Raw genomic sequence first — 13546 nt, 5'->3', positions numbered from 1 at the left:
ATCCAAAACTTCAGACATAAAAGTGCATGTCTTGCACCCGTATTTTGGCTTCGAAACAAATACACCTTTTGCTGTTCATTTACAGAATATATCCATTCATTTGAGTCCAAATTTGTTTCATTATGGTCAACATAATCTCATTAACACCAATATGACCTTCATTTGCACGTAAGGAACGTTCAAGAATAACACTTGCATATGTATTAACATTCAAAATCATCAAAAGATAAACAATACCTTCCTTTGACATTCATTGGCTGTAAATGTATTTTCATTTTAGTCAAAATAAAATTCGTTGTCACAAAACGACAATCATTTACACTTTTGGACATTCCTTTTTCAACAAAAGACTTTCAATAACGGAATTTGCATGAGCACTCACAATCAATTGCATTATTATACAACCATATCCGTGAAAGTGACAATCTTTAGTACGTTGAGACAGACATTACCGTGTTTTCACCTAACGTTAAGAGAAAACAATAGCTCATTAGTGTAATTCAGAGATAAACGGAGAGATATCGCGCCCAATTTTCCCCAAAAATTTGATTATAGAACTAGGGACCGTATGTACCTTTTTTAAATCGTATTTTCACAATCCTTCCCCTGCAGATATAAATTCAGCCTCTTACGAATCTTTTGCGCACAACTCAGAGGACACACTACTGTATACATGTGATAAAATGACAGTTAGATTTCCCCAAATGCCATGAAGAAATAGAATCCCATTTGAACACAGCGAAAGGATAATCAGGGCCTAAATGTGGACAATGGTATCATTTCATGCAAACATATTTGCCACAATGCCTCAATAGTGAGGCAATTGAGGGATAGATCATTCAGCAAATTTGATATTCTCTCTTCCAAAAATAAATGTTATTATGGCTGTAATGTTTGTCTCACCGCACTTAAGATTGTCATCTACTTTATAATTGTGTACTGTTGTGTGTGAAAAATTGGATATTGAGAATTTGATCATAGTGGCACTTTAAGGTGGCTAGAAAGGGTAATCATTTACGGCGTTGTGCACCCAAGTGTTATGTTTTGAATGCTGTTTTTGCATTTGCTTTCACACCCAGTACTCTCAAACTTATTACATGTAATGAGCAATGATTAAATAGTGTTGAACTATCATCTCTGTTAAAATTTTGGGTATTAGCCTGGAATTATAAATGCCCAAACAAATGTGTTTTTTACTGTTTTTATGGCTTAATCTGTGATTTTCCTGAATTTCTTTCAGTGAAATCCCCCAAAATTTTTACAGCACATCGCTTCCAGTGGAATACAAATTTTAAACACAAAAAACGTAGGGTTTGAAGAGGCAGTTTTTTCGATTTTTTTCAAATTTATGTCTTTTATCGCTGCAAAAAACCTGATCTTATAGATTTCCCTGAAAAACGAGCTCCGACTAAGTAAAATATTTACTACCAATTTGCCAAATTTCACGGAATTTCACCAAAGGAAACGCAAGAAAATTCACTGTCAGTTTTGCTTTTTGTGATGATGTTGACGTCACAAAAAATCCAAAAACACTGACGTTTTCCTTCAAGTGCACGCAGATAACTTGAGCTTTCATCCTCAGCGTGCAAGCAACCATAAAACTATAGGGAGCCACCCTGAGCAGCAAATTATATGACTGTAGAGGACAAAAATGGTAACATATTACAAGGGGAAAGCCATAGCAGAAAGACTACAAAATAGTAAAAGCAAATTGAGAAAGCAGTAACATTATTTATATTACCGAAAACGTCTTCCTCTTTGTTGATTCATTTTTGCTCTGGGAGCCACGCCATCAACAGCCATAAAGAACACTTTCTTTGGTTTAATGATCCGAAACAGCACCTACATGTAAACAGTTCAGTAAACATTAACAAACCTGCTCAGTTAACAGTGGTTTCAATGACAACTTACATGTAACCAAAGAAAAGAAAAATTTGTCTGTTTCACCAAAGATCAACGGGGATTTAGTCGCTGATGAGGGCTTCATTTTTGCAGTAGAAACATACAGCTTCTTTTTCATGTTAATTACTTAGCACATTCACATTTGACATTTAACTTATTCTTGTTCATTTAATTTCTAACTGAGAGCAAATAAAGTCATTGTTATTGTTGCTGTTGTTCAAACGTGTCTTAAACTCATGAGTGTAATGTGAATAAATAAACTACTACTACCACTACTGCTACTACTGCTACTGCTGCTACTGCTGCTACTGCTGCTACTACTACTACATAACTTCACGCACTATGGAAAAGCTAAGACAACACAATAATTTTTGTGTGCTAAGTCTGATTGGAGTCCTTTCAATAAGCAGACTTAAATGAAACACTAAGAGTCATTGACTGGAAATATCAAGAATGGCTGGCCAGGTTTGAAAAATCAAAAATCCTGAAACTTTGCCTAAAGTACACTTTTAGAGAACTACTTTTGAAAATCTTATTCTGAATTTCTTAAAATTTAAAGTCATCGAGAAATTTGCAAAAAACGAAAATACAGCATTTTGCCTAATTAAATATGCAAAAAAATCTGGAAAATTGACAAAGTTCTCAGTACTCGCATTGAAACAATTTACAAAACTAGAACACCGGATAAACTTAGCATAAGAGCTTTACTTTTCTTCTATCTAACCATAGAAAGTTTTAAATTCTTCAAGCATTTTGAAGGATTCCGTTGACCGTCGAAGAATTTCCTTTTCAAGCCCCCTTGAAAATGGCAAAAGTTGCATAGTTTTGCAGGCTTAAAACGCATCTTGGCATGTCCAATATGGAACTAAAACAAGTGAAGAAGCTAGTCATAAAAGGGGATAAGTGACGATTTTGGTTGCTTTTCTTTTTTCTTGCTCCAAATTAGCTGAATTTTTGCATGTGGTCTTCAATGTAATAGAAAAACGTGGTTCTGTATTTTTGTCGCTGGTTTTTGCTTTGTTTTCGAGTTAAAACGTAGGCAAAAAGCTTGGCTTTTCCTAGCCATGTCTTTAGGAGTTTATTTGTTGAACAGCAAACAGGCAGACTGTTTATAGTGTATGAAGTCAAAACCAAATCCCACAGCATATAGAGCGGAAATCTGGGAACGGATTGTTTACACCGGTTATTGTGACGTGAACACAACACGTGAATCGATCGAGCGTCAAACAAAATGCCATCAAACAAAAAAGAGATGTGCCGCATTAGAGCTCTGTCAACTAATATCTTAAGCATTGTTTTAAAGCACCTTGTATGCCTGCCTGGTGGTTGAGAGGCATCATAAAGCCTCGATAAACCCATAAGTCATCAGCATGTTTTAAAGAATCAAAACGTGTTCTGAAACTTCGAAGGCAGCTGATATACCGTAATCGTGTTATCGGCGTTCAAAGTCAGATCGAGCCAGGTAGCAAAGTCCAAGAGCAGTTCTTGTCCAAGAAAAATACCCTCTGGTGAGTTGTGGCCCATTTGCCAAGTGTTGCTAGCGTCAAAGTTTGAAAAGCGAGAACTGGTTTTAGACTTATAAAATTTGTCTTGTATTGACCGCCATGTTTTCCCGCGCACGAGGTGTAAAGACCCTTCCCGGCATGCATTGCGATTACGTTCTGCGGACGTTTCTCAAACTGGTAACTAGATTTAAACATAATAATGGCCAGCAAGTGGTGATCAATTGTAACAGATCTGTGATCCAGTTTGCATTGATTTTATTTCAAATCGGCATGATTTATAGTGTTTTGAGCTTCTGAGATCAGGGGACATGCAGATGTATGGAGACCCATACGTTGCGCAGAAGGGTTAATCTGTTAATCTGTCAGCCCTATTTATAGAGTGTTTTCACGTGGAGTCGTCAAATTCTTAAATCCAAAACTAAACAGCCACCAAAGTTGTTATCCTCATCAGGCATAAGAGGTACCAGCACATTTTGAACTTGGAAGTTATGGCAGTGCGTGACAAAGCTACAATTGCGTTTGTCGAAAACTATGTTTTATCTCGTGATTTTTTAGCCATTTAAGACGTTGCCATATTTGGAATAGTGCTTATTGAAATGTTTATTTGTTTCATTTTATTTTTATTTACACCTTTTTTTGACCTGAAATCAACATTTTTGAGCTTATACGTTGCGTGAAATTACCATTTTCAGGAGCCCATCATGTGCTCCTACCATTTTGCTGTTTTCTAAGTGAAACCAAGATCCTTGCCGTCACGCGTTAACGTCAAATCAACATTTTAACCTATTTAGACTTGAAATCAACATCATTGAGCTTATGCGCTGCGTGAAATTACCATTTTGCTGTTTTCTAAGTGAAATTAACATCTTTGCCATCACGCGTTTACGGGAAATCAACATTTTAACCTATTTAGACTTGAAATCAACATCATTGAGCTTATGCGCTGCGTGAAATTGACATTTTGCTGGTTTCTAAGTGAAACCAACATCCTTGCCGTCACGCGTTAATGTCAAATCAACATTTTAACCTATTTAGACCTGAAATCAACATCATTGAGCTTATGCACTGCATAAAATTGACATTTTGCTGGTTTCTAAGTGAAACCAACATCCTTGCCGTCACGCGTTAACGTGAAATCAACATTTAAACCTTTTTTGACCTAAAATCAACATTTTTGAGCTTATACGTTGCGCAGAATTGACATTTTGCTGGTTTCTAAGAGAAATCAACCTCCTTGCCGTCATGCGTTAACGTGAAATCAACATTTTAACCTATTTAGACCTGAAATCAACATCATTAAGCTTATGTGTTGCGTGAAATTGACATTTTGCTGGTTTCTAAGTGAAATCAACCTCGTTGCCGTCACGCGTTAACGTGAAATCAACATTTAAACCTTTTTTGACCTAAAATTAACATTTTTGAGCTTATACGTTGCGTGAAATTGACATTTTGCTGCTTTCTAAGTGAGATCAAAGTCCCTGCGGTCACGGTGGGCTGATCCTTTGTTATGATAAACCGAGGCGAGACTTCGACTTATAACAAAGGCTTGGCTTGGTTATTATAACAAAGGATCGGCTCTGTTTATCATAACAAAGGCCCGGCTTCGTTTATTTGCAGCCTCAGCGGGAAAAGGGCGTTAGGTATTTTAATCAAAAGTGAACTTTGTCGAAAACGTTCCAAATTTCGCATAGAGTTTTGTTTAGGTATGTTTAGCAATGTCCCATAGTTTTTCCGCTAAACTTTGCTTCGTTTTCAGGATATTGTGTATGCCACTCGGTTTTCCTAGCGGCGTCGTTATAAAACGAAGCAAAAACCAGCGGCAAAAATACAGGAACATGTTTTTCTATTACATTGAAGACCACATGCAAAAATTCAGCTAATTTGGAGCAAGAAAAAAGAAAAGCAACCAAAATCGTCACTTATCCCCTTTTATGACTAGCTTCTTCAAGTATTGTGCAAAAGTGTGTCGTTTCTACTATAATAGTATGGAAAAACATTTCTGGGCAATTAATGTTCACACAGGTAAAATGCAAAGGTTCGCGGCAGTCTCTTCTCAAATTTGCATAATACGGTAAAAGCCTGCAAATAACAGTCGGTCATCGGACAATTGTCCAGTAAATTTGAGGTTTTGACAGGCAAAAGCTTAGCCTAGTCGGACAATCTGACCGGGCATTTCTGCTAAAGTGAAAAATAGTTTCACTGGAAATTTGTGGCCGAATATGGGACAAGTTATTTTGTTATACTGCCACACAATACTACGCAAAAAAGCTTTGTTATTGGTTTTGCTTTTATTCCAATTCTAAGAATTTTATCACGCACAGTGCATCATCTCAAATGTTATGTCGAATTGTAAACACATCACATCAGCACCACTATTCTTACATGTTAGTTTACACATTTTGCGGTGGCATTGTGAAAGATCGTGAAGCCCCACTTCGTCTGAATTAAGTTCATCTGAAAAACTACTAAAAACTGAGGTCTTATGTCATTACTCGTTGTTTGTTACCACCAAGTGTTGTGGAATTAATTTTCAGTCGTAACACATTGACCCGATTAAAATATTATGGAAACTGAATACACGGCCCAAATACTCACGTTTCGTTTATCTGAATGCAATCACTTTCAAAAACTTTAAAACCTCTAAAACGTAACCAAATATTTTTCTAGTCGGTATTATCAAAAATCAGTTTAACTTTTAACTCTTTATAGTTTTTTTTAAGTCTGTCAGTGTTTTTGTGAAAAGCATGAATGTACAAATTAGTCACACTTTTTAGTCACAAACACCTCCAATTCCACATTTTAAATAATTACGCAAATTTCTTATTCAACTGACCCCGAAAACTTTCAGAGGAAACTTGCTTTCAGAAAAAGTCGAAGAATTCATCTCAGCCAATTTTCAAGTCTCAGAATGTTATTGTGAGGTTTTATACTGACAAGATGTCCATGCGGGAGATTGTTTCATCGCTTTTCCCGTTTTCCTTAGACGTCGTGGGAAACTTGTTATGTTGGAAACGTTTGTGTGACTAGGGGTATAAATGTTTGTAAATTTGTCTCATTAATACATCAATCACAGATGCAACTGTTCCTGCCTTGTGGAAGGTCGCACGTGTAACCCCTCTGAAAAAAGCTGAAGACAAACTTTTGGTTGAAAACTATAGGCCTATTTCTGTATTGCCGGTTCTACGTAAAGTTTTGGAGAGAGTGATACACACACAAATGAGTGCTTATCTAGATCACCTGGGCTGGTTATACAAACATCAGTATGGATTTAGGCCTGGGCGTAGTACGGCACAAGCAGTGGGTCAACTGAACAACTCTGTGCTTGATGCCATGGATGGAGGAAAAGTTGCTGGTATGCTATTTCTCGATATATCCAAGGCATTCGACTCTATAAATCGCAAGATACTCCTGGGAAAGCTTGAACACATAGGACTAGCAGCAAGGAGTCTGAGATGGTTTAAATCGTATCTTGCAAACAGACGGCAATGTGTGTGTATAAACGGGGAGGTATCAGAGACTCGCCCCATTGACCTGGGTGTGCCACAAGGAAGTATTCTAGGCCCGCTTCTATTTAATGTTTACATTAACAGCTTGTCAGCTGCTGTAACGAAGAGTGAACTCCACCTGGTACACCAACAACAAATTAACGCTTAATGTGAAGAAGACTAAATTGATGCTTTCGGGTAGCAAGACAATGTTGCCTCCGTTTAATGACTTTCAGTTTTCTACTGACGAAGGGCAAATAAATTGTGTTTCATCTTTTAAGTATCTAGGCATATTATTGGATGAGAAATGGAAGTGGAAGATGCACGTCAATAGCCTCTTACAAAAATTAGGACATCGCCTGTCAGTCTTCAATCAAATCTATCATATGCTGGATCAGAAAAGTCTCACATCATATTTTAATGGCCTTGTCCTACCACACCTAGATTATGCAGATATTGTCTGGGGTGACCAGCCTGGTTGTACAACACAGATGAAACAATTACAATCTTTTCAAAATCGCTTTTCAAAATAATACCAAACCTGATGTAAAGGTCCCCTTGCTGGTGCTAGTAGCGATTTTAGATTCAGTTGACTTTAAAGCTATTCGAATTTGCAACCAATATTTTGGCGAAGAGTCTACACTGAAATATCAAAATGTCTCAAATGCCTCTTTTTAATTTCTAACAACAACCAGACTGGCTTTTTGTCAGGTCAAAACTAGTCCTTGTCCTGACAAATGACCTGCCTATAGACAAAAATTATTTGCAGGCTTACGGTATTTTAATAGAACTCTATTGTTGAGCACTCTAGTCTCTTTTTGTTCCATTTATTGGCCATGCTTTGTGGGAAATATACAAAAAGAGAGTTAATCCATGTTGTTATTTCAACATCGTTTCATTATTTCACTCAAGATACATAAAACTATAGAAAAAGCCCAAGATATACGTTCAAAGTTACATAGATTAAACACACTACATGTATTGCATGACTGGCATCACGTAATATATATTTTTAGTTAGCTCCAATTGGAATTCCTACATTATTGAGGTTTAGACACTGGCTTATAATAGAAACATATTGGGGTTAGTCTTTCCCATCTATACACCCTCGCTTAGTCTGCAAATATTCAAAACGAGAATGGTCTTTTAAAGTTTTTTTTTTTTCATCTGAATGATCTGATGGATAACGAATTAATTAAATGTACTAATTGAAACGAAGAGGTTTTATAAACATGATCCAGCTAGACCAAGGAAGCAAGTTTTCTTGAAAAATAGTGTAAGACTGTTTGATGTCTATCCCATGATCTGACCTCACTTGGAATTCAGCCTAGTCTAAACATCGTGCTCCTGCCGTGCCGAACTCAGATAAATTTGTCCCAACACTGACAATGACAAGACAACGGCGGTGATTCCAAACGTCAAATTTAATCAGTCGCGTAGAAGATCAGAAGACGCTTGCTTTGCTGAAGGCCATTTTAAATGCCACAAATATTAGCAACGGCAGCTGTTGCAGCAGGCTATGAATTGGTTCAAAGCTGCCTCATTCGTTCGAAGCGAAGTCGTACTACTGCCATGCGGAATGCCATTTGGCCTGCCATGCTATAAGTAGTCACGCCGAATTTAATTCACATTAAATTACATTTTGAGAGGTTCTGTCGACTGGCGAAGAATTTAAGCCCCTATGGAAACAGCAAAAATTGCGTAAGTTACGGGCTTAAGACACGTTTTAGTTTGCCCAATATCGAGTTGAAATAAATACTTTGATCAACTTTTGGTCTTCTTCAATCAGTATTTGAAACAAAAAATCTGGGCAGTAAGAACGCATGCCAGCAAACACAAACGTTTTTTGAGGCTAGGTGAACGTATTTGTATAATTGACGAAAATTGAAAAGTCTCTTCATAGAATGACTACTTGATATATTTCTAAGTGTTTTTTTTGTCATTGTTGGTGTCTTCAATTACTTAGCCTTAATAGTTTCCAAAAAATTGACGGTTAAACTGACAACCGTTTACATAACGCATTATCCCCAGTCATGTTTTTCGGCTCAATCACCTAAAAGGTATCGCAAAAGCTCTCGCAGTGGACCTTTTGAGGATCAACCCCTAAAATGCACGACGATCACCCCCGTTATTTTTATATGTGAGTCTCTCCCCCCCCCCCCCCCGTGCTACCCGCCCAGGGGGATGAATAAAGTTTGCATGCCGTGTAGCATGACTTGGCTTCGGCGTGCTCTTACTGTGCCGAACTGAATTCATAGCTTGCTGCAACAGCTGTCGTTGCTAATATTTGTGGCATTTAAAATGGCCTTCAGCAAGGCAAGAGTCTTCCGATCTTTTGCACGACTTATTAAATTTGACATTTGGACTCACCACTGTTGTCTTGTCATTGCCACTGCTGGGACAAATTTATCTGAGTTCAGTACGGCAGAAGCACGACGTTTGGATTAGGCCAAATTCCAACCGAGGTCAGATCGCGGGATAGATTTCAAACAGTCTCACTCTATTTTTCAAGAAAACTTGCTTCCCTGATGTAGCTGGATCACGCTCACAAAACCTCTTTGTTTCATTTAGTGCATCTAATTAATTTGTTTTCCATCAAGATCGAGACACGCTAAAATTTACTTTAAAAGACCAGTCTCCTTTCGAATATTTGCAGACTAATCAAGTGTGTATAAACGGGAAAGACAAACCCTGATATGTTTCTATTATAAGCACGAGTCTAAACCTCAATAATCAAGCAATTCCAATTGGAGCTAACTGAAAATATATATATTTCCCACAACGCATGGCCAATAAATGGAACAAAAACAGACTAGAGTGCTCAACAATAGAGTTCTATGAACATGCCGTATTACACAAATTTGAGAAGAGACTGCCGTGAACTTTTGCATTTTACCTGTGTAAACATTAATTACCCAGAAATTTTTTTTCCATACTATTATAGTAGAAACGACACACTTTTGCACAGTACTTGTTTTAGTTCCATATCGTACATACCAAGATGCGTTTTAAGCCTGTAAAACTATGCAATTTTTGCCGTTTTCAAGGGGGCTTGAGAAGGAAATTCTTCGACGGTCAATGGAATCCTTCAAAATGCTTGAAAAATTTAAAACTTCCTATTGTTAGACTGAAGAAAAGTAAAGCTCTTATGCTAAGTTTATCCGGTGTTCTAGTTTTGTAAATTGTTTCAATGCGGGTACCAAGAACTTTGTCAATTTTCCAGATATTTTTTGGATATTTAATTAGGCAAAATGCTGTATTTTCGTTTTTTGCAAATTTCTTGAAGACTTTTAAATTTTAAGAAAATCGGAATAATGTTTTCGAAAGTAGTTCTCTAAAAGCGTTCTTTAGGCAAAGTTTCAGGATTTTTGATTTTTCGAACCTGGCCAGCCATTCTTGATATTTCCAGTCAACGACTCCTAAGTCCTTTATTGGCATCACACATTATTTTTTTGCTTAGCAAACTTAGTGGCTGCTAAGTCCTACCAAACAGCCTAAAATAGTAAATGGTTTGAAGTATCAAAAGTACCAGTACATGTAGTTCGTATATATACGTAATCATCTGGATGAGGGTACATGTGAAAAGAACTGTTGATGGTGACGAATGTTTCAACAACCTAAGTAAAAGTCATCTTGACTTCCACCTCTACATCTGGACTCTGAAGATTACTTCCAACCAGGTTATCCAAACGTCAGTCACCAACAACAGTTCTTTTCTGAACTAACCTCACCAACAAGATTACACAAGACGAACTGAAGAGCCTAATATATGGTCGCCCACTGCACATGTTGAATAAATGAGAAACATTGGCCACCTTGCCAGCCGCTTGCCAACAACAAAAAATTCAACAAACTTTAAAAGCATAGGCAAAAATGTGGACACTTACTTCTATATAATGACATATATCAGCAAAAATATCTTCTTCGGTTTTTCTGAAGTGAGGATCATCGTCATTTGGATGAGAACATGGATGAATAATTCCATTCATGTCCAAGTACAAATTATCAAAGTCCGGAATCTGAAATTCAACGGAGATGAGACGAAATAAGAAAACAAAAGGTGGCCGACTTAAATAATTTGCAAAATCATTCTTAACCTTTAAACTAAGAGTTAAACTTAAGCCTTAAACGTAGCTTGGCCTGCGTTACCTGGTGCTCTTGAATGACTTGGCTCAAACATGGATATCGCTCACTAACCCAGCGATAAAACTTTGGAACTCCCATTGTTCTTTTGTCTAAAAAACAGTGAAACAACTAAAAATATCACGAAGCAAAAACTTTCAATCTATTTACAAAAATATTTTAAAGAACTTTTAGAGAGTATGAAAAGCGACGACATGCATCAAAGTCGCCATAAAGCTCGAGCCCGCGTTAATAGCTATCAAGCGGGGGAGCGGCGTTCAAGGGGTAGACATGTTATGTATGGGGACAAATAATGTACCATATTTTACGTGACGCATGCGTAGCGAAGTCACCTACTCGCCTGCGGATATCAGGCTTAAACTGATGGAGAAGACGAGTGAGAGCGGGGAGAGGAAGCATCTTTTGAGTTCAACGAAAATAAATTTAGCATAAAGATGGAATTAAATATTATATGCTGCTATATACTATAAACTGCCGCCTACAAGCCCACCATTTAAAAGCACCCACCCGGTTATATGCCCATCTACTTGTAAACCAAAAAATATACCTACGGTTGTAACACTGTGTCAATCCCTCAGAAGCCTCGGAAGGGTCCAATCTCTCTTGAAGAATTACGTAACGTAAACCTTTCCAGCCCTTCTACACTCGGTTCATTGAGTTTTAGGCAATGAATCAGCAAATCCTTACTGCCATCCGTTGCGATGATCAATGCGCAGTGCTTGAATGAGTTGATACAATCAGTTCCTTGTCAATTTACCCCTATCCCTACCCCCACCGGTACCCCTAGCCCTACTTCTATCGTTACCCTACCCCTACTCTTACTCCCTACCCCTTTCCCTACCCCTAACCTTAGCCCTTCCCCTACCTCTTCCCCTACCCCTACCCCTACGCCTACCACTACACCTATCCCAAGCTGTACCCCTACCCCTAACCCTACGCCTAACCCTTAACCTACCCCTACCCCTGCTACTACCCCTATGTCTACCTTTACCCCTATCCTTATTCCTATACCTACCCCTTCCCCTACATGAATCCCTAGCCCTATCCTTACCCCTACCCCTACCCCTACCCCTACCCCTAGACCTACCCCTACCCCTACCCTTAACCCTACCCGGCTACCTCTACCTTAAAAAGAACTAATCAAGAGGCTCCAAATCTCCCCAGGGGCAACAAGCTGCCACCGGTATGGATCAAGAGCATGTAGCGTAATGATATAGCAATAATAATTGGAGACTCGATGATCAAAGGGCTACGTAATGATTAAGCCGTGAAACCAAACATCGTGTCACTATTCGAAGCTTTCCCGGTGCATCATCTAGCGACAGGAAGCACTATCTGCAACCATCCCTCCAGCTCGAGCCTCGTGAAATTATTCTTCACGCGGGTACCAACAAACTTCGGTCCTTACTGATTCCTCTCCGCGTACTGTTGCTGAAAAGCCTGAAAAGCTGGTTGACTTGGGAAACCTTGTTTCTTCGTCCCCTCCAAGCACAAAAGTCACAATCTCAGCCTTGACTCAACGCTTTCGCTTTGACAAGGGGTCTCTCGGGAAAAAAAGTAATGGAATGCAATAAAATCATCAAATCCTTTTGGAAGCAAAACGGTTGGGTTCTTGTCCAACATCCGCAAGAGTCTCCCCTCTCTCCCGTGGTAGCAAAAGTCTTTGAGCGGATAATCTATGATCAACTATATGTCTACCTTACGAAGAATAATCTTCTTTCCAAACACCAGTCCGGTTTCCGTGCAGTTCACTCGACGGTTACGGCTCTACTCAAGGCAACCGATAGCTGGGCTCTTAATATAGACCATGGATTGATCAATGCCGTAGTTTTCTTAGATTTAAAGAAGGCATTTGATTCAGTCGACCATGAGATTCTCTTATTCAAGCTTCGTTCGTACGGAATTCGTAGACTTGCTTTGCGTTTGTTTCGCTCCTATTTAGAAGACCTAACACAAACCTACCAAATCGATTGTTCTAAATCGACGCCAAAGTTCCTTAAATGCGGTGTGCCCCGGGGGTGTGCCTCAAGGCACGATTGTAGGCCCGCTTTATTCTTAATCTATATTAATGATTTACAGCAGTGCCTTAATTTGTTGCCATCCTCGAATGTATACTGACGATACCAGCATTACTTACGCAGGCAAAGATTTAAACGAAATTAACGATTGTCTTAACAGAGATTTAAAATCCGTTAATACCTGGTTGTCTTCTAATAAGTTCACATTGAGCCTGACTAAGACCGAATTTTTAATATTAACTTAAGGCAAAGGCGAGTTTACTTGTCAGACAACCCGTCTCTTACCGTTAGTAATTTTTACCATTGAGCAGGTGTCTTCAACAAAATCTTTCGGTGTATACATCGATGAAAACTTAGGCTGGAAAACCCACGTTGAAAGTGTTTGTAAGAAAATTTCTTCAGCTTTAGGCTTAATTAAGCGCATTAGAAATTTCGTACCACTCTACACTCTTTTGAACATCTTCAATGCCTTCAATTGTTTGGAAAAGCCCCA

General features: G+C 38.4%; 1 protein-coding gene across 1 annotated transcript in view; it reads right to left on the bottom strand.

The window, feature by feature from the left end:
* Nucleotides 1-13263, bottom strand: part of LOC145482657 (5'-3' exoribonuclease 1-like) — a 252391-nt gene extending 239128 nt beyond the window's left edge. Inside the window, exons 1-3 of the mRNA XM_081461264.1 lie at nt 11042-13263; nt 10780-10911; nt 1742-1842 (exon numbers count right to left, since the gene is read on the bottom strand). Of these exons, the coding sequence (XP_081317390.1) occupies nt 1742-1842; nt 10780-10911; nt 11042-11116 (308 nt within the window). The 5' untranslated portion in view covers nt 11117-13263. The remainder of the gene's footprint in view (nt 1-1741; nt 1843-10779; nt 10912-11041) is intronic.
* Nucleotides 13264-13546: the final 283 nt, after the last annotated feature.

This window comes from Orbicella franksi, chromosome 3 (assembly GCF_964199315.1).
Source record: "Orbicella franksi chromosome 3, jaOrbFran1.1, whole genome shotgun sequence".
Taxonomy (NCBI): domain Eukaryota; kingdom Metazoa; phylum Cnidaria; class Anthozoa; order Scleractinia; family Merulinidae; genus Orbicella; species Orbicella franksi.
This window is presented reverse-complemented; position numbering and strand designations above follow the sequence as displayed.